The following is a 21809-nucleotide window of genomic DNA, read 5'->3' as shown; positions in this document are numbered from 1 at the left end:
CAAAACTTGAGTCTGTACCTTATTATATATCTATACTAGTTGAAGCAACACATTTCAATTCATTTGGATATGCTTTGAGATCCAAGCATCCCATTTAGTGGTTGACTTTTTGATGAATCAACAGCCGCAAGGTCTTGGACCAACCAAAGTTTTTAGCCGTCAGATCAACCCCTTGCTTTAAGTATTTTGGTCAATAGTCCTTTAATTGACGGAAATACCCTAACCAAACACAATAGTTTCAAGTATAATTAGTTTGGAAAGGTAAGGGTTTTTTGTCATTGCACATTAGAGAGGTAAATTTGCGGTTATAAAACACAAAGGCGGTTATCTAATTTTCTATTTGTATAATTGTATATATAAAGATAGAGTCTTTTATAATTATTTAATGCTTTCCTTTTATCTTTCTTTCAGGTTTAATGTGGTTTTGAATATTTATCACTTCGAATTGTTAGTATGGCTACCGCTTCCTCGTCTGCATCAGTTACGGTAATTATCTTTCTCACTTATCTTTTATCTTTATAATGTGGTGTTAAACTTGTTTATATTCCTTAATTATTCATCTCTTTAAGACTTGGTTTCTTCTTCATTTTCAGATGGGACATGCAGCTCCGTCATCATCGGAGCCTACAGATCTCACTCTTGATCCTCCAACACCTATGGAGCAAAACGATGAAATTGGAGGGACAACCCAATCTGCGGCAACCTTGACTCAATATCAAGGAACTACCCCTTCTGGTAAGAAAAAACCTGTTAGACCTCCTTCTGAAGCTTGGACTCACTTTACCAAAATAGGAGGAGATAAAGCTAAGTGCAATTATTGTGGCGCACAATATGCATGTGACTCGAAAAAAAATGGAACATCTAATTTGAAAAGTCACATAGCATACAAGTGTAAGAAGTATCCCGGTAGAGAGACAAATCAAAAAAGTTTGTCTTTCGAAAAAGTTAAGGGTGAAGGAGGGAAACTAAGTACCACTACTTTTAGTGCAGCGGCTTGTCGTAGAGCATTAGCCAGAATGATTGTGAAAGACGAATTACCATTTAGTCACGTTGAAGGTGAAGGTTTTAGAGATTATAGTTACACTCTTGAGTGTAGGTTTACTGTCCCATCTCGTATCACAGTTGCACGTGATGTCTTGTCCATGTATCTGGAGGAGATGAATGTTTTAAAGACATTCTTAATATCATCTGGTCAAAGAGTGTGTCTTACTACAGATACATGGACTTCTGTGCAAAATCTTAATTATATGTGTCTTACTGCTCATTTCATTGATAGTGAATGGAAATATCATAAGAAAATCTTGAATTTTTGTCAAGTTTTGAGCCACAAGGGAGAAATGATTGGTAAAGCAGTAGAATCTTGTCTACTTAGATGGGGAATTGACAAAGTGTTCACAATTACCGTTTATAATGCTAGCTCTAATGATTTGGCTGTGGCACATTTGTCAAAAACTGTAAACAATTGGAAGGGGTCAATAATGGGGGGTCTCTTTATGCACATGAGATGTTGTGCCCATATATTAAACCTTGTTGTTACTGCTGGGCTCAAGGAGTATGGGCCATCAATTGACAAAATTCGAAATATAGTGAGGTATGTTAGGGCTTCTCCTGCGAGATTGCACAAGTTCAAAAAATGTGTTGAAAGAGAGAAAATAACTGCGAAGAAAAACTTGTGTCTAGATGTTACTACTAGATGGAACTCTACTTATCTAATGTTAGAGAGTGCAGACCCATATCAGAGAGCTTTTAAGCGATTAGAGCAACAAGATAAAACGTTTGCCCGTGAGTGTAGTGAAGGTGAGAAGAAAGGGGTTCCTACAGATGAGGATTGGGAAGTAGCTCGTGCTTTTATTAAATTCTTGAAAGTTTTTTATGATGCAACTTTGAAATTTTCTGGATCTTTACATGTTACATCTGATTTGTTTATTTGGCAATTATGCATGATTCATACTCAAATAAGATTGTGGTCAGAAAATAAGGATCCATTTTTGAGGTCAGTAGCAAATAATATGAGAGAGAAGTATAACAAATACTGGGACTATGGTAAGATTAACCCGATTCTTTTTATTGCTACATTACTTGATCCACGACAAAAGGAAACAGGCCTACGATATCGTTTGGAATTGCTTTCCTTTTCTAATGAGCAGATATGTGCTTTAACATCAAAGGTAATGAAAACTTTAGAAGAATCATACGATGAATATAAGTTACTTTACCTTGGTGCCAATGAAGGTGTTAGTGAAACCGTACATCAAGTTGAAAATAGAAATGATGATAAAGAGGTTGATATTGAATCACTCATACAGTGTTCAGTTGGATAACCGAACCGAACCACGGACGGATTGGCTCGGCCATTGTTTTTCAGAAACCGCTACTTCCGGTTCGGTCTATGGATGCCTTCAAAATTTCGGTTATCCAACCGATGAACAGCCCTACCATTCAGTATGTGTACAGGGAGACTAACCAGGTAGCTGACTGGTTATCTAAGCACGGGCCAGGTACTAATGAGGAGATCCTAATGCCGGGGGATTTGGATGAGGAGCTGCAGCAACTCATTGAAGAAGACAAGCAAGGGGTTGTTAGATTAAGAAAGAAATGAATTGTTTTTGCTGGATTCTTAAGTTGTATTTTTTGCATTATTTGTTTTGGATGGTTATTTTTTTTGGGTTTGAGGGTTGGAGGGCTTCCTCCTTCTGGGATTGGCTGATTGCCTTGTAGCTCTCTTGGTTTTGTTTGGGTTCAGGTTTCCCCTCAGCCTGCTGATTTATGCAAAAAAAAAAGCTATTGGTAAATCCCAACATGGAGGGACTTTTGCTTATGAGATGTAAAAGGTTTTAGTTCCTTCTCAAGCTTTCTCCTTCATTTTTCTAATTGATTTGCTTGAGGGTGTTTCTTGAATGAAAATGTTGATTTTCGTGTGCATTATCTTTCCTCGAGATCTTTGTGATGGAATAGCCATTCCCTTTCATTTTTAGTTCTGTGTGGTCATAGGAATGCCGTTACTAATTTGCTATTAAAGCTACCTGCGCTTTCTCTATTTGTGGTTTTTTTAATGTGTGTTTATGTCGCTTATTGTTTGGTAAATGTGAAATGAAATGTGAGTGAATTGTGCTGTATTCGCAGGGTCTTTCTTACCTTGCTTCTTTGAATAATTGAAGCGTGCCGAAATTTATTTGATTTTCCAAGAGATTTTTGGACGGGACTTACTCCAGGAAGATATGATTAGGTTCCCTCCAGGTGTTTTTCCTACTTCTATGGATTCTATAAAAGAGTTCTTTAGCGTTGGATTGTCTTTCTCTATGATGGTCCACCTATATGTATCGATTAACATTTGATCTTTTTAATACCTACAGGGAGCATCTGATTTCGGAAGACCAGTTGATCGTGTTTTCCTCATGTCCCTCAGGTAAGTTGTGGTATTGATATCTCTTTTTCTTTCTGGCGCCAAAATGTATGCTACGCCTTTTCCTTCTGAACAAGCTAACAAGTATGGTCATCTTTGGTGTTATTAGTAGTATCAATGAGGGTTAGGCTTTTATTTTCTGGCTGGAACTCAAGACTTCGCCTCTAAACCTCACTTTTATTTTCACACTGATGAATCTTTTATCTTGGAAATCTGTTTCTGTCCTTTTTCTTGGTTCATTTGATTTTCACAGGCATCTTTGAATTGGACTTACTGTGAGTGATTGGTTTGTTCTCAGGAATCGTGATTCGTGGTAAATGTATACATAATGTAACATTTTATCTATTTATCACATTTTACAGTTGTTGATTTATACTTATTTTAACATTTTATCTATTTAGTACTATTCAGAAATCGTGGTATCTGTATACATAATGTCCATGTTACTCCATGTCCTTTAGAAAGACGGTATTATTACATTTCTTTTAGGGAAGTCCAGTTTTTTCTGCCACGTTGATGTTGGGAGGCAATTGTTACAAGGCATTCTGTCTCTTCTTTTATAAGGTTGTTTCAATAGTTGCATTACATAGTATTTACATGTGTCTTAGTGGTGTTTCATTTTAGGACTGAGTTCTTTTGTTATATGTGGAGGGGTTATCTGATTGAATTTCCCTCTTTCAGTTTCTTTTCAGGTGGTCTTCTTGGATTGTTGTACATATTTGTTTGTCTTTTTGCCAGGCTTCTATGTGTTATGGGAAGGCTAGCCTTTTTCTGACACGTTGATGTTGGGAGGCGATGGGTTACAAAGTATTTTATTTCTTCCAGGGTTATGAGTCTTACTCCAGAGATGCATTACCTTGTTTTGTGAATTGAGGGGGTTTCCATCTTTTGTTGTTGCTTTACAGAGGTGGTAGTTATTCATATATAGAAATAGTGAATCTATTTTGTGTTTTTTTAAGGAACTTGCACATAGTTGCATTACATAGTATTTACATGTGTCCTGGTGGTGTTTCATTTGAGGCTTGAGTTCTTTTGTTTTTTGTGGAGTGGTTATCTAATTGAACTTCCCTCTTTCAGTTTCTTTTCAGGTGGTCTTTTTGGATTGACGTACATATTTTCTTGTCTTTCTCTCAGGCTTCTATGTTATGGGAAGGCTACCCATAAGGTGTATCTTCTTTCATTTAATCGGTAGGAGTGTTCCGATTTTTTGTTTGGGGTGTCTATGCTATCATTTTTTTACTTTAAGGACATGTCAGAATGAATCTGCTTATCATAGCATTTTTTATCGTTGGTGTTTCAAGACTGTCATGTTGAAAAGTTACTTGGTCTATCTTGAGTTTGTTTTTTATTTCTTGTTACTTGGTCTATCTTGAGGGAGTTTTCATGTTGAGTTGCTTAGTTTGCAGTTTGTATGTATTCTTACAATCGTGTATTGAGGTTACCTTATGGGTTGCACTATGTTTCTAATTAAGTTGTATGCTTATTAATGGTCTAGTTTTAGAGGATGTGTACATCGTGATGTTATCAGTATTTGCAGTTTTATTCATTTTCCAGTTTTAGCGGCAGTGTATAATTCGTGCCCGGATTCTATACCCTAGTTTCCATGTTTACTTTTCTGCCTTCCGAAGGTTCTCTACTGGATCTGTTATTTCTGGGATATGATTATCATATTATGAAGTTGTGAATTGGATTGGTAATTGGCCGTTTCTGTGTGGGTAGAGTAAGACAACATACTAACAGAGGTGGAATTTAGAAATTCGACTTGATCCGGGAGACAAGGTAAGGTGAAGTTAAGCAAGGAAAGACCGCTGCTAGCCTAGAGTAGACAAAAGAGTGATGCCAACTAACGACGCTGACAGTTAGAATTAGATAGGAATGCATGTGTGTATCTAAAGGTGTCACTAACAAAAGAGTGATCCCCACTAAAATGGTCAGCACACCAGTCAACCTCAGCCTCAATAGAAGTGGAGCACTGTCTAGAGAAACCCAAAGCAGTCCATAGCTTAAGCCAGAGCTCCTTAGAAAAATAACAAATAAGAAACAAATGAGACTCAGATTCAATGCATTCACCACAAATACCACATCTGAGCTCCACATTCATGCCCCATGCCTGAAGCATTTCCCTAGTCTTGAGACCTCCTTGTAAAACAAGCCAAGTTATAAAACAGTGCTTAGGAATGCACTTAGGAAACCACAACAGCTTACTCCAACTAACAGCTGACCCTCTAAGCTTAAGAGCCCCATATGTATCCTTTAAAGAATAAGTTCCCCTAGAATTTACCCTCCAAACCACTTTGTCATGAACATCAACCTGCAATTGAATCTCATGAAGTCTGGAAAACACAGTAGGCAGCTCATAATATAAGAAGTCAGGAACAAACCAATCCCCGTCCTTGATAAAGCTTGAGACTGTAATATGCAAATGCAGATAGGAGCTATACTTAAGTGGGGTTCAAAGAGATCAATGAGAGGGCCCAAAGGATGCCAAGAGTATGTCCAGAAAAGAGTAGCAGCTCCATCACCATTAATATGTACCAAAAATTTTTGAGCACACTTCCTTCCCTCAGGGACTCTCCTCCAGCACCAAGAGCAATCTTTTGGAGAGGCCATGAGCCAGAAATTCTAATTTTTGATGAGGTTCTGCTGATCCCATCTCACCCAAAGAGTGTCCTTGTGAGAAACAACATCCCAAATATGCCTAAGGTTAAAAGCCTGGTTGAGGGTTTCAAGATCTCTTATGCCTTACCCTCCCTCAGACTTAGCAAGACACATAACTCTCCACTTAACAGTTTTCCTTTTAGAGCTCATCTCAATGCCAGTCCAAATGAACTTATGTAAGATGCAATTGATTTCTTTATAAACCCTCTTGGGAAGAACAAACACAGACATCCAATAAATAAACATACTGTTGAGGACAACATTGACAAGAAGCAGTCTACCAGCAAAGGAGAGGTACTTGGCTTTCCATGATTGAACTCTGCTGGAAATCTTTTGAATCAAAGGGATGCAATCAGTATAAGCAAGCCTAGTAGAAAGAAGAGGCAGCCCAAGGTATCTAACAGGCAAGGAACCTTCTGCAAAACCCAAAATGTGAAGCAACTCAAGCTTATGCTCAGCACCCACACAAGCAAAGAATACTGAACTCTTCCTGCCATTCACGGAAAGCCCAGTACACAGATGGAACTCATGCAACACCTCTTTAATGGCCATAGCAGAAGCTATATCACCCTTCATGAAAACCATCAAGTCATCAGCAAAGCATAGATGGGTCACAATAGGATTCTTGCACCTAGGATGGAGCCGAAAAGTACCAGAACTATGCTTCCTAAGGAGGAGGACATCAAAAACCTCCATCACCATCACAAAGAGATAAGGGGATATGGGACAACCCATGTCTGAGCCCCCTCTTCCCTCCAAAATACCCATTAGCAGCACCATTGACAACCACAGAGAACTTAGGAGTTGTGATACATACCTCAATCCAATGGACAAACCTATCAGGTAAGTCAAACTTCTTAAGAATCTTGAGAAGAGAGCTCCACCTAACAGTATCATAAGCCTTTTGCAAGTCTATCTAAACAGTGCATCTAGGCTGGCCATCCTTCCTACCATAAGCCCTCACAAGCTCATGGGCAAGCATAATACTATCTTGAATGGATCTCCCTGAGATAAAAGCTGATTGATTCTCACTGACTAAGTTCTTAACTACACTCTTTAGTCTCACAGTTAAGATCTTTGTAATAGTTTTATAGATGACATTACAGCAGGCAATGGGTCTAAAATCAGACATGGTATTCACATTAGGAACTTTTGGAACCATAGATAAAAGAGTAGCATTCACCTCACCCAACAACTTCCCAGACTTGAAGAAGCTTAAGACAGCTCTAGTGAAATCACCACCCACCACAGACCAGCACCTCTTAAAGAAATAAGAAGAAAATCCATCAGGACCTGGAGCTTTATCAGAACCAATTATAGAAAGAGCAAAAGTAACTTCACCTCTAGTGCTGGGCTTTATCAGAACCCTCAGGACCAGGAGCTTTATCAGAACCATCAGGACCAGGAGCTTTATCAGAACCAATGATTAACCGATGGTGCTCTGAACGAGGTGGATGCGGGGTATAGAGCCATTATTCGAGATTCAGAGGGGATTGTTGTTAGAGTAGCCACGGGTCAGGTTGATGGACAGACTATCTTTATACACGAGTTGCAGGGTGTTGAGTTGGGATTGGAGTTAGCACTTAGTGCTGGGCTGCAGGAAGTTGAACTTGGTCTTGATTCGATGAATATCAAGTTACTTCTTGCAAAACCAAATCAGAAGAACAAATGTCGTTTGCCCGAGTTTGTGTGGAAGTGCGAGCAGATAAGAGCCTACCAAATGAAATCCCTATCAAAGTTAAAAAGGAATTATTGACTACATGGTTACGATACAGGTAGAGTATTCATGGAAACCGGAAAGGTGTGCGACATGTAAAGTGTTTGGTCATGACGATTCGACGTGTCCCAAACACGTGGATAATAGAGCTAATAGTGGTGTTCAGCAAAATTCTCAGAGACAATAGAGAAGTGACAAGAGAGTAGATAGTTCTGTAGCGCATCCATTGGTTCAGAAAGGGAACGGACCGAATAAGCAGGTCAACAATCTTAAAGGCGGTCAAAACAGTGGTCAACCTAATAAAAAAGTGGTGTATGGGCATCATGAAGGGGGTAGGAGAATGGTCAGTTGTACACTAAAAAATCCACAAATTCAACATAGGGGCAGCTCCAACAACAAAACAAGTACAACCGAGCAGAAAGTTAGCTAAAACACATCTATCTTCTCGTGGTAAATCAACTTCAAATGGTCTTCTCACAGGTAACCCTTTTTCAGCTTTGTCCACTTCCAATGGTTTAGATATTGCTGATTCGAACCAAGAACATGAAAGGGAGGCCTTGGATAATGCCAACCACCACTATGATGGAGATGAACTCATGTTAAATAGTGCCCGTACAGTCCCTACTATTACTCAGAATTTAATGAGATTAGAGAGCCAAACTGAGACCTCTGAGGGGGTCGAAACACCAGCCCAATAGTTTAATGATTAATTTAGCATGCTAGAATGTGAGAGGTCTAAATGACGCTCTCCGTATAGTGTGCATGATTTTGTGCGATTGAATAGAATTGGTTTGTGTGGATTGTTAGAAACTCATGTTCAGGAAGTTAATAAGACTCGTATTCAGCAAAGTCTTAATTCCAACTGGACCTTTATTGATGAACAATACTATACGGCTGTTTCGGGAGGCCGGATTTGGATTGGCTGGAATCCTAGTAGGGTCGACTTTACTGTGTCCCATGTTGGAGGGCAAATTATTGCAGGTGGTGTTCGGTTTACAAATGATTCGGGTTTCCATTTGGCAGTGGTGTATGGAAGTAATAGTATTGTTCATCACCGGGAGCTTTGGAGGGACCTTGAGTTTCTTATGACGGGTTCTAAGGCACTGTGGCTGGTGCTGGGTGACTGTAACACCGCGATGTTGGCCAATGAGAAGAGAGGTGATAACAACTCACCATCTCAAGGTTCCAATGAGATGTTTAACTGTGGTACCGATTTGGGATTGTTTGATTGCTCGTATACCGGTTGTTTCTATACTTGGTCTAACAGGTACATGGGAGTTGCATTAGTTCCAAGATTGATCGGGCACTTATTAATAGTAGTTGGCTGACTTCATTTTTTTTTTTGAAGTGGTCAGCGGGGATTAAAGGGACCCCAACCCTATATTGTTGAAACAAAAATCCAACAAAGGTACAAAGGCAAAAGCCCACAACTAAGAAAGCTAAAAAGCAAACAAAACTCAAGGTACTTCAGGCCAATGTTTCCTAATACGAATGACCCCCTTCATGTCTTCCTCCACAATAGTAGCAAGCTCCCTAGGCAAAGCAGTAACATCCAGGTGAACCACATCCCTCAACTTCATCTTTGAAAGATAATCAGCAGCACCATTAACTTCACGAAAAACATGCTTCAACTTACACCCCATAAACTTATGCATTCTGCCCCTAACTTCAGACCAAAGAGCACGGGCTCTCCAAGGAACCTGATTAGCCTGCCCCTTAAGAGAAGACACCACAACATTAGAATCAAGAGCTAAGATAATATACTGCAATCCCATGGATTCAGCTATTTCCAAACCAAGGTTGACTCCCTGCAGTTCATGAACAAACACACTATGCACAGGAGAAGGGGCAGCACTAGCAGCCAAGACCATTCCTTGAGAATTCCTGATCAGAGCTCCATACCCAGCTCTATCCTTATCCATGGCCCCATCAGTGCTAACCATAACCCAACCCTCATCAGGAGCATTCCATCCATGGCCTTTAACCACTGGTCTGACCAAAGTTCTGTTAACATTCAACATCTCAAGAAACCTGATGTTAGGAGCAGTAGCTTCAATCCTTCCCACCCAGCCAGAAACCTTAATCTTAAGTTCTGAGATAACCACATAGACAATGGCCATTTCAGACCTACTCTTATGTTGAAAGGCCCTGAAATTCCTTTCTCTCCAGACATGATAAACAAAAGCATTAAAAATTAGACAACCCATCTTCTTCCTAAAGGTGGTACCACTGAACTGAGGAATACACCAATCAATGGCCTGATTCCAATCAGAAAAAGGAATGCTATGTAGATCAAGGAGAAGCAAAAGTTCCTTCCAGATGAAGACAGAGAATTTGCAACCAAAGAGCAAGTGGAAATCAGATTCATCCTCATGAGAGCACAAGTAACAATCCCTCTGAACCTGCATTCCCCAAGAGAGAAGCTTCAAGTTGGTCTTCAAACCCCTATGCAAAGCCACCCAAGTAATGAAGCAGTGTCTAGGAATGGAAGATGAAAACCAGACCAGATCATTCCAAGGGACCTGATTACCTTTCTGTCTGAGATGCTCATAAGTCTCTTTTAAGGTATAGTCCTCATACGTACTCACCAGCTACACAACCCTATCATCAGGGACTACCCCAATAAGAGAAGAATGTAAGGAAGGTACAATAATATATCCAAGAGAGGAAGCAGATGAGGAGGAAAAATACCATTTCCCCTCAAGAATAAAATCAGAAACCATAGATTGGAGATTAAATTAGTACCAAACCTCCTAAGTTCCACAAAAAACTCATAAAGCAACCCTAAAGGATGCCAAATATCCAACCAGAACTTAAGAGTAGTACCATCCCCAAGCTGGTGAAAAACCATGTGCTGAGCTTGCTCCCTACTCCCTAGAATCCTCCTCCAACACCAAGAACAGTCATTAGGGACCTTCATAACCCAAAAGCCCTTATCCTTAATAAGGTTATTAGTGACCCATCTAACCCAGAGAGTATCCCTGCCACTAACAAGATCCCAAACATGCCTAAGGTTGAGAGCTGCATTTAGAGTATGCACACTTCTTATGCCCAACCCACCTTCTGCCTTAGAAAGACAAGCTATTTGTCTCCTCATTGCTGGTCTTTTGTGCCCAAGCTCAACTCCACTCCATAGGAAATTAAAGAACATGGAATCAAGCTCATTAAGAACCCTTTTGGGAAGCACAAAAACAGAAGTCCAATAGATAATCATACTACACAACACAGCTTTGAGAAGGCATCTCCCAGCAAAAGAAAGGTATCTAACCTTCCAAGACTGAATCCTGACTTGCACCTTCTGAATAAGAGGAGCACACCAGCTCGTGCTCAGGGCTTGGGACCTTCCATGGTTCCCCTTGCAAAGAGTTTGGGGCCAACTCGAGTACAGGTTCAGTCACCTGGTGTGCTGAACTTGGCAAAGGGTGTGAAGGGAGCTGGACAACCTGCTGGATTGAGCCTGATTGATGAAGTAATGGAGGATAGTGGTGCTGGTTGGTCTGTGGTTACTAATAAGAGGAACAAGAAGGCTGGTCCTAATATTGGGTTAGTTTCTACTGGGTGCAATGAGGAGAATGAGCTGGCTAAAGGGATAAAGAGACAGTGTGTGAGTGTGGTTAAGCTTGAGGAAGATAAGCATAAGGAGGATACTACAGTTGAGGTAGGAATGTCTGAGGAGGAGTGTTTAAATGAAGATGTGGATGCTGAGTTTGAAGAGGAAGGGGTTCATGATGTGGATGGGGATGGAGTAGCTAATATAGTAGCTTTATTTACCAAAGGAGTTGAGGGTAGGATGGCAAAGCCAGGGTTGAGGGGTAGGGGTCCTTATAGGAATTTCAATGGTTAGTTTAGCTAGTTGGAATGTTAGGGGGCTGAATAATCCCCCTAGAATAAAGGATGTGAGGGATCTTGTTAGAACTAAGAAGTTGTCTATGGTGGGGTTGGTAGAGACTAGAGTAAAGGAGGTGAATAAGGTAGCTGTGCAGAGAAGTATTTGTCCCTTTTGGACTTTTTTAGATAACTATGAAAAGGATGATGGTGGGAGAATTTGGTTGGGGTGGGACTCAAGGGTCTTGGATGTCCAGCTATTGTTTAAAACAGACCAAGTCCTTGCTGTTCAGGTGAGAATGTTGGATGGAAGGGAGTGTTTGGTTGATGTTGTGTATGGTAAGAACTCTAAAGAGATGAGAAAGAGTTTGTGGAAGGATATGATAGATCTTTGTGAGTCCTTTGAGGCTCCTTGGATGTTTTTGGGTGATTTTAATTCTATAGTGAGTAGTGATGAGAAGATGGGTGGCCAGGTAGTGAGGGCTAACAAGTTTGAGGACTTGGCAGAGTGTATCCAGCGGACCAGTTTGTTTGACTGTGTTTTTTCTGGTTCTCTCTTTACTTGGTATAATGGGCAGGAGGGTAAGAATGGTATTTGGGCTAAGTTGGATAGAGTGCTAATCAACATTGATTGGCTGGAAGTATTTCCTGGGTCTAAGGTCTGTTTTGACTTACCCAGGTCTTCTGATCATGCTCCAGCCATTGTGAATCTTTTTTTTTGCAAAGGTAAGCGGGATTTTAAGGGGGCCCCCTAAACAAAAAACCGAGGTCTCTTACAAGCAAAAAACAAGAGCAAACCAACAAAACAACAAAACAACAGAACAACAAATCAACAAATTCAAGCAGCCTTGGGCCAATGTCTTCGAAGTCTGACAACACCACCACAATCCTCCTTCAGAATGGACACTAATTCTAAAGGCAGGTTTGAAATATCCAGGATCACAGTGCCCATGACTCCCATCTTAGAGAGGTAATCCGCTGCTTGATTAACCTCCCTATAAGTGTGCTTCCAACTGAAAACTTTGAACCCCAACAGCAGCCTTTTGATCTCAGTCCACATTCCTCTAACCTTCCAAGGTACAGTAGTACCATCTAGAGAGTTGAGAACAACAATTACAGAGGAGGAGTCAGAGGCAATAGACACTGTATCAACCCCTAGCTGCACAGCCCAAGCAAGACACCCTGAAGTTCATGAAAGAGAACACTAACTCCTTGAGAAGATCCTGCTCCAGCTCCAAGAGGAGCTCCTGAGGCATTCCTGAGAATAGCTCCAAAACCACCTTTATCTCTCTCCATGGATCCATCAGAGTTGATTAACACAACACCCTCTGCAGGAGCTGCCCATCTATAACCTTTAACATAAGAAGAAACCAAGGGATGAGAACTGTTCCAGTTCTCCAACAACTTCTTATTCAAAGCATTACACTCTATTCTACCCTTTCATGAAGCTATTTTGATTTCAATTTCACTAGTGATAAGGTGGACAATGGCAACCTCAGTCCTGTACTCTTTCCTGAAAGCCCTGCAATTTCTTTCTTGCCAGATATGATAAAAGAAAGAGTTGAGAACAAGACAGCCAAGCTGACAAAAGAAACTCACCCCCTTGAAGTGCAGAAGGCACCAAGATATAGCACTATTCCAGTCAACAAAATCAGAGCACACCAACCCCATGAGGTTCATAAGGTTCTGCCAAACCACTTTAGAGAAAGAGCAATCAAAAAATAGATGAAAGTCAGTCTCATCATCTTTAAGACACAAGAAACAGGCTTTAGGAACATTCATACCCCAGCCTATAAGTTTCATGTTGGTTTTAAGACCCTTGTGAAAGGCCATCCAAGTAACAAAGCTATGTCTAGGTATAGAATTTGGAAACCAAATCAGCTTGCACCAGGCCACATCCTGCCCCTTCCTTCTCACATGCTCATAGGTATCTTTCACAGTATAAACTCCAAAGGGATTTACCTTCCAAACAGCAGTATCCTCAGCAACCATCCCAATAGGAACCTCATGCAACCTATCTGCAATAGGATCCAAAAAGGACTCCATATTCTCAGGAACCTTCCATTCCCCCTGCCAGATGAAACTATTAACCTCCATATTTAAGCTAAGATCAGGTAAGAATCTTCTGCTTTCCTCAAACCAAGGCTAAAGCAGACCTAAAGGATGCCACAAGTCTAGCCAAAACTTCACCTTGTTGCCATTGCCAATCATATGTGTAATAAGATCTTGAGCTTTACCCCTGCTGCCCAAAATTCTTCTCCAACACCAGGAACAGTTAGAAGGGATATTCATAAACCAAAAACTCTGGCCTTTAATGAGATTTCTAGAAACCCATCTCACCCATAAGGTATCTTTCCCACTCACAATGTCCCAGATGTGTCTAAAGTTGAGAGCTTCATTCATAACTTCAATGTTTCTAATGCCAAGACCACCCTCCTCCTTAGGCAGCAGCACCATATCCCTTCTAACAGAAGGCCTTTTAGAACCTAAATCAACACCACTCCAGAGGAATTTAAAGAATAAGGAATTTAGCTTCTTAAACACTCCCTTTGGAAGCACAAAAACAGCAGCCCAATAAATCAACAAACTAAACAAAACAGCTTTGATAAGCAAACATCTCCCAGCATAAGACAAATACCTAGCCTTCCAAGAGTGTATTCTATTCTGAACACTTTGGATAAGAGGTAAACAGTCATTATAAGAGAGTCTGGAAGAGAGAAGAGGAAGACCTAGGTATCTAATAGGCAATAAACCCCATTGAAAACCCAGGGTCTGTTGAAACATCTCCTTAGAATCAGAAGCCCCACCAGCCCAGAACATAGAGCTCTTCTCACAGTTAACCCCTAGACCTGTGCTCTTCTAGAGATTATCAAGCACACTTTTAAGAGCCACAGCTGAGCCTCCATCCCCTTCCATGAACACCATCAAATCATCAGCAAAGCATAAATGAGTAACAATGGGGTCCTTACATTTAGGATGAAGGTGAAACCTTCCCTCTTCAGCCTCCTTATGTAGCAAGGCAGAAAAAACCTCCATAACCATCACAAACAAATAAGGAGAAATAGGACATCCTTGTCTCAATCCTCTTTTGCCCTTGAAAAAACCAAAAGAACCCCCATTCACAACAATAGAGTAGTTAGGAGTGGAAACACATACATAAATCCAGTGAACAAACTCCTTTGGAAGGTTAAACTTATGCAAAATCTTCAGCAAAGCTGACCACCTCACTGTGTCATAGGCTTTCTTAAGATCAATCTTTACAGTACATCTATCTTGACCCTTCTTGCAATTATAGTTCCTAACTATCTCATGGGCAAGCATAATATTATCCTGTATAGTCCTTCCAGATATAAATGCAGATTGATTCTCACTAATCATGGAGAAAATCACACCCTTCAACCTCATAGTAAGAATTTTAGTAATACATTTATAAATAACATTGCAACAAGAAATAGGTCTAAAGTCTCCCATAGAAGAAGGATTTGGAATCTTAGGAATAAGAGAGACAAGGGTAGAATTTACCTCTCCAAGCAGCTTTCCTGATTTAAAGAAGTTCTGGATAGCAGCCACAAAATCATCTCCTACAATGCTCCAGCAACTTTTGAAGAAAAAAGATGAAAAGCCATCTGGACCAGGGGCTTTCTCAGACCCAATGAAAGAAAGAGCCTCCAAAATCTCATCCCTGCTTACTGGCTTGATCAGATCCTCACTATTTTGAACATAAAAAACCTTCTGAAACTGAAAAGATTCAAGAATAGCATCCTCAGCTTCACAACCTTCTTCTGAGCCCAACATCCTCTCATAAAAGGCCACACACTCAGCTGCCACTGCTTCCTGGCCCTCAATAACCTCACCATTAACTCCCACAAGTTTCCTAATAGTATTCCTAGCTTTCCTTTCTTTGATAGTACTATAGAAAAACTTGTTGTTATTGTCATCCAATGTGAGCCACTTGACCCTAGCTTTCTGCCTCAGCATAGATGCTTCAGCCTTGGCCACACGAGAATACTCCTCCACTGACTTCCTTTCAACCTGCCTAAGAAGGACATTCTGAGGATCCTCCTGAAGCTGCATCTGAACTTTAATCATATCTTCTCTAGCCTTACAAACAGTGGCAGAGAAGTCCTTAAACTTATTAGCCTTCCATTGAATAATACAACTCTTGACTGCCTTAAGTTTGGAGACCAATCTAAACATAGGATTACCCCTGGCCTTGCAATCCCAAACTTCACTAATCATCTCTTTAAAATTTGGCTCATCCACCCAACAATTAAAAAACTTAAAAGGTCTTCTACCTCTAGCCACCTCCCCCTCAAGAGTAACCAAGGCAGGAGAGTGATCAGAAGTCCCTGGTTGCTCAAAGACAGCACTAGCATTAGGAAACAACTCCAACCAATCAGAATTGATAAGCACTCTATCCAATTTAGACCAAATACTCTCATTTCCCTCTCTGCCATTTGACCAAGTAAAAAAGCAACCAGTAAAAGGACAATCAAACAAAAAAGAGTCTTGAATACACTCCACAAACTCCTCATAATGACAAGGCCTAACTGGCTGTCCACCCTTCTTCTCATCACAACTCATAACAGAATTAAAATCACCTAGGACTATCCAAGGAGCTTCAAAAGAGAGAGACAAATCTAGCAAGTCCTTCCAAAGGGTTCTTCTCTCAGCAATGGAGTTCTTACCATAAACCAGAGCAAGCAAGAATTCTGTCCCATCAAGTAAGAACACATGAATAGCTATAACTTGGTCTGATTTAAACAAAAGATGCACCCCCACCTCTCTAGGGTCCCATCCTATCCGAATTCTACCTCCCTCATCTTCCTCATAGTTATCTAAGAAGTGCCAAAAAGGGCTAATACTCCTCTGGACACTATGTTTATTAGATGCCTTAACTCTAGTTTCAACCAGCCCCAAAAGAGCCAACTTCTTTATTCTAGTGAGATCCCTAACATCTCTTATTCTGAGAGGGTTAAATAACCCTCTCACATTCCAACTACCTAAGTTAACCATTAATAGTCCTAGCAGGACCCCTCCCCCTCAACCCAGGTTTAGGCTGCACAACAGCCACATCCCTAGTAAACAGAGCAACTTTATTTGCTACCCCCTCAAGCTCTACCTGTTCTTCAGCCATAACAACACACTGCCTCTTAGGACCTTTATTGCCATCAATTTCATCAGGTAAGATAGTATTAACAGTCCCCAAGAAAGTATTAGTTTTCTTGTTCCTCTTATTTGTAACCACTGACCAACCTTCACCAGTGGCATCCATAGGAACACTAACATCAGTATTGGGGTCATCAGCTTTAACCATGCTTTGTACAAGACCAGGACCACCAGGAACCTGATCCTGACCATGAGGAGCATCCAAACTTTTTGCAGAAGGAGCCTTCTCAGGCTCTAACTTCTGAGCACAAGCTGGAGCAGACCTAGAAAGAACCTCATGAGCATTACTAGATTGACCCTTCATATGAACACTAGGCTGATCAAAACTATGTTTAGGAACCCATACCTTAGCACGAGAATCCCTACCATCCTCTTCAGTACCCATCGAGTGCTTATCATTTTTACCAGACTTCTTAGTGGCATTTCGTCGAACACCTAAAGCACACTTACCAACTGAGTGACCAAATGTGTTACACATCTAGAGCATTTTAATGGCTTCCAGGCGTATTCAACCTGAACTTCAACACGTCGAGCACCATCCACTAACAAAGGTATGATTGAAGGAAACAAACTATCCTTACTAATCTCCATCAGTACTCTAGCATAGGACATTCTGGACCTACTCTCAGTCGGTTTATCCAGCATAATTGGAATACCCAAAAAGCTAGCAATCTGAGCTAAGCCTTTCCTATTCCAAAGAAAACCAGGAACCTTCTTTAAACACACCCAAACAGGTAAAGAATCCATTACATCCAAGTCTTCTTCAATAAACATCTTCCAAGGACGTACTATGAACAACCTATTTGCTATATAGAGTGGCTCCAGCTCCATTACCTTCTGCCTATCCTCATCAAGATCAAATCGGATGATATATACAGAGTTTCCTTGTACTGTAACGTGCATCTCCCCTTTAGGCTTCCAGACTCGTAGAAGAGTAGATCTAACCAGCACAAAATCCATCCTTCGACCAATAAACGATCCTACTAACCACTGTTCACACTGTTTAATATCCTCTTGATAATCAGCAGTAGAGATAACCTGAACAGTTTCCTCATTAACCTTCTCAGGAGGAGAAAACACCAACTTCTCTCTATCAATATCATCCTTCTTCTGAAATAAATTTGCCCAGCTAAATCTAACTGGAATCTCTTCACTATTACCTTGCGAATCTCCCTCCTCCACCATAGGATCAGGTGGAGGAAGAAGGAGCTTGCTCCCTGGAGCCAGACCAGCCGCCACTAAACACTAAAACAGAGGCAAAAACTTGACCAGAAATCTAAGAAGAACGGAAAGAAAGGAACGGCGCCGCCAACTCTTGGAAAACGCACCACCCAGCTGTTTCTCTCTCCTACCCCTCGATTTTTAACATCGGTCCTGGCTCTCCATTGTGAATCTTGATGATGTAGAGTTTAAGTTCTTTAATTGCTGGTTGGAAGAGACTGGGTTTATTGAGATGATAGAAGAGGTATGACAAGGCAAGTTTGAGGGTAACCCTATGTTTAGATTTGTTTCTAAGCTCAAAGCTGTTAAGGGTTGCATTATTCAGTGGAAAAGGGGTAAGTTTAAGAATTTCCCTGATCAAGTTAGTGTTGCTAGGGATCATATGGAGAGGGTGCAGGGTCTTATACAGGGGGAGCCTTCTAATGTTGAATTGAGGAGGGTGGAGAGAGAAGCTGTAGAGAATTATGCTCATTTGGCCAATATGGAGGCAGCTATGCTTAAGCAACATGCTAGGGTCAAATGGCTTAATTTGGATGATGGGAATAACAGGTTCTTTCACAATACTATTAAGGAGAGGAAAGCTAGGAATTCTATTAAGCAGGTGGTGGGAGATGATGGAGTGATGGTGGAGGACCAGGATATGGTGATTCAAGAATGTGTGAACTTTTATGAGAGAATGCTAGGGACTGAGGAGAGTGATGTGGAGGAGGATGCTATTTTGGATTCCTTTCAGTTCCAACACCCCTTGGAGTATGGTGAGAGCTTGGAATTGGTGAAGCCTGTTAGTAGAGATGAAGTTCTTCATGCCTTGTCTACCATTGGTTCTAAGAAGGCCTCAGGACCTGATGGTTTTTCATCTTATTTCTTTAAGAAGTGTTGGAGGATAGTGGGAGATGATTTTGTACTTGCTGTCCAAAACTTCTTCAAATCTGGGAAGCTGCTGAAGGAGGTAAATTCCACTCTTGTTTCTCTTGTCCCTAAGATTCCTAATGCCTCTTCTCTTGGGGGCTTTAGACCTATTTCTTGTTGCAATGTGAACTATAAATGTATTACTAAGATTCTAACTGAAAGGCTAAAGCTAGTTGTGTTTTCCATGGTGAGTGAGAACCAATCTGCTTTTATTTCTGGGAGGTGCATACAAGACAACATCATGCTTGCTCATGAGATTGTGAGAAACTATACTCAGAAGAAGGGGATGGCTAGGTGTACAGTGAAAATAGATCTTAGGAAAGCCTATGACACTGTGAGGTGGTCTTCCTTGCTCAAGATTCTTAGGAAATTTCAATTGCCTGAGGTTTTTGTTAATTGGATTTTTGTTTGTGTTTCCACACCTAGATACTCTATTGTTGTTAATGGAGGTGCTCATGGGTATTTTCATGGGAAAAGGGGATTGAGACAGGGTGACCCTATATCCCCTTATTTGTTTGTTATGGTGATGGAGGTGTTCTCAGCCTTGTTGCTCAAAGAGGAGAATGAGGGTAGATTCCACCTTCATCCCAAATGCAAAGATCCAAAAATTACTCACTTATGCTTTGCAGATGACTTGATGGTGTTTTTTAGAGGTGATGAAGAGTCTGCTTCAGCCCTTAATAGGGTGTTATTGAGCCTAAAGAAGGGTACTGGTCTCGGTACTAACTGTCATAAGAGCTCCATGTTTTGGGCTGGGTCTGATTGTAGGGAGAAAGAGCAAGTACAAGCTGTTTTGGGGTTTCAATGGGGTTCTTTGCCAATTAGATATCTTGGTTTGCCTCTAGTTGCTAGCAGGCTTTCCTATAATGACTATACTCCCCTCATCAATAAGATTCAGGGAGGATTAAGTCTTGGAAAGCTAGGTTTCTGTCTTTTGCTGGGAGATGCTTGTTGATAAAGGCAGTTCTTTGTAGTGTACTTATCTATTGGACAGCAGTGTTCATGCTTCCTAAGAGGGTGTTTAGGGAGATTAATGCTCTTTTCTTCAGATTCCTATGGTCTGGGGTGGAGATGGGTGTCAAGAGGCCTACTATTAAGAGAGATGTTGTTTTCTTCCCTAAGGAGGAGGGAGGTTTAGGTATTAGAAGCATTGAAACTCTTAATGATGCTATGAACCTCAGGCATGTTTGGGAGCTGGTGAGTGGTAAGAATTCTCTATGGGTTAGATGGGTCAAGAAGAATTTGGTGAAGGGGAAGAGTTTTTGGGTGATGGAGATACCTCATGACTGCTCCTGGTGTTGGAGAAGAATCCTAGGCAGTAGGGATAGCGCCAAATCCATTATCTTTCATATGATAGGTAAGGGTGATAAAGTTCAGGTTTGGCTTGATGTATGGCATCCTAAGGGGCTTCTTTACTCTGAATTTAAGGAGAATGCAAGGTTTGCTTCTAATCTTAAGCTAGATATGAAGGTGGCTGAGATTATTAAGGATGGGATGTGGAACTTTCCTAATCACTTGAGACATTTATTGGATCCTATTTTAGGTTCCATGGAGAATGTCTCTATAGGGAAGGTTGATGAAGATAGAGCTGTGTGGACAGTTAGTAGTAATGGGGAGTTTAATGTGAAAGCTACCTATGACCATGTGAGACAGAGGCGTGCTGCAGTTGAGTGGCATAGGTTGGTATGGTCTGGGTGCTCTATCCCTAGACACTGTTTTATTGCTTGGGTGGCTAAGCAGAGGGGGCTGAAGACAAACATGAAGTTGAACTCTTGGGGCTTTCTTGTTCAGAGGAGGTGTCATCTCTGTGGGACAGTAGATGAAACTGATTTTCATGTCTTATTTGAGTGTCCTTTCTCAGTTAGAGTTTGGAAGGGGCTAATGCTTCTGCAGGGTATTAGTCCTTGTGTGTTTGTTGATTGGGAGGATGCTATCAGGTGGTGTATCATTAACTTTCAGGGAGACAAGTTTTGTAATAAGATGGGTAGAATGGTGTTTTCAGCTTTCATATATCACATATGGAGGGAGAGAAATTTGAGAGCTTTTCAATGTTGTAGTAGGAGTGAGGAGGCTGTGATTCTTATTATAAAGAAGGAGATGGTGATCAAAATGATTTCTTGGGAGGGCAGGATTGAGTTTACTTCTGAGAATCGTAGGTTATTGGCTGAGTTGAATGTTGATAAACCTATGGTTAGGAAGGGATTCAAGGGATTGAGATGGAAGGCTCCTAATGAAGGGATAATGCTGATTAACACGGATGGGGCTTTAGATGCCATTAGGGCAGGATATGGTGCAATCCTTCGAAATGATAGAGGAGAGGTCTTGGCTGCTAGTGCTGGTTGTACTTTACCATGTGATGTTCTTACTCATGAGCTTCAGGGAGTATTACTTGGGCTTGAGGTTGCTAAGAGGTCGGGATAGACATGAAATTGAGTGGGAGTACAAGAATGGATTATGTTTTCCTGAGTAAAATCAGGATAAAGTATCTCCGGGCCACTTGATGAGAAACGACTGAAAAATGCATGGCCATGCTCAAACGGATTAAGAGTTAATCGTTTGGATTGGAAGTTGTTCTCGGGATCAAGAGAGTCTGATAAATATGACATATCAGATGAGATACGAAAAAACATGGGAATCGAGCATTGCACTTGTTCTAAGTACAAGTGGGAGACTGAAGGATATGATGCCTAAAGTCTGAAGGAATGGTATCCTTCCGAAGGAGTGTCCTTCGACCAAGGATGCAATGCGTGCAATTTGGCTATTAGGATCTTAATGACCTTATTCGGAAGATCATTAGTCCGGTCCAATTAGGGGTCGTAATGCTTAGCTAGAAGCCAACTACGATCGTCGAATCAAGAGTTGATTCGCAGCTAACATAGACCGGATCCTACAAGGGTTACACAACAG

General features: G+C 40.9%; 2 protein-coding genes across 2 annotated transcripts; both read right to left on the bottom strand.

Moving 5' to 3' along the window:
* Positions 1-5246: 5246 nt before the first annotated feature.
* LOC147537979 (uncharacterized) lies at positions 5247-6796 on the bottom strand. Its single transcript, XM_086642894.1, has 2 exons — positions 6310-6796; positions 5247-5812 (listed from the first exon to the last, which is right to left on the bottom strand). The coding sequence occupies exons 1-2, from the start codon at positions 6794-6796 to the stop codon at positions 5247-5249; spliced, it is 1053 nt and encodes a 350-aa protein (XP_086499020.1).
* A 10411-nt stretch (positions 6797-17207) lies between these two features.
* LOC147537978 (uncharacterized) lies at positions 17208-17957 on the bottom strand. The gene has a single exon (XM_086642893.1). It carries the CDS (start codon positions 17955-17957, stop codon positions 17208-17210), a length of 750 nt encoding a protein of 249 aa, XP_086499019.1.
* Positions 17958-21809: the final 3852 nt, after the last annotated feature.

This window comes from Eschscholzia californica, unplaced genomic scaffold, assembly GCF_041429995.1.
Source record: "Eschscholzia californica isolate CP2 unplaced genomic scaffold, dmEscCali1.0.p SCAF_5, whole genome shotgun sequence".
In the NCBI taxonomy this organism is placed as follows: domain Eukaryota; kingdom Viridiplantae; phylum Streptophyta; class Magnoliopsida; order Ranunculales; family Papaveraceae; genus Eschscholzia; species Eschscholzia californica.
The sequence above is the reverse complement of the archived record's forward strand: the minus strand, read 5'-3'. Positions and strand labels throughout refer to the sequence as shown.

What these genes read in the sequence shown, in the direction of transcription:
- LOC147537978 (XM_086642893.1), bottom strand. Translation starts at nt 17,957, where the DNA reads ATGGTGGAGGAGGGAGATTCGCAAGGTAATAGTGAAGAGATTCCAGTT.
- LOC147537979 (XM_086642894.1), bottom strand. Translation starts at nt 6,796, where the DNA reads ATGGGTTGTCCCATATCCCCTTATCTCTTTGTGATGGTGATGGAGGTT. An exon ending in TGTCAATGTTGTCCTCAACA is followed by an intron (nt 5,813 to 6,309) that starts GTATGTTTATTT and finishes TGCATATTACAG; the next exon opens with TCTCAAGCTTTATCAAGGAC.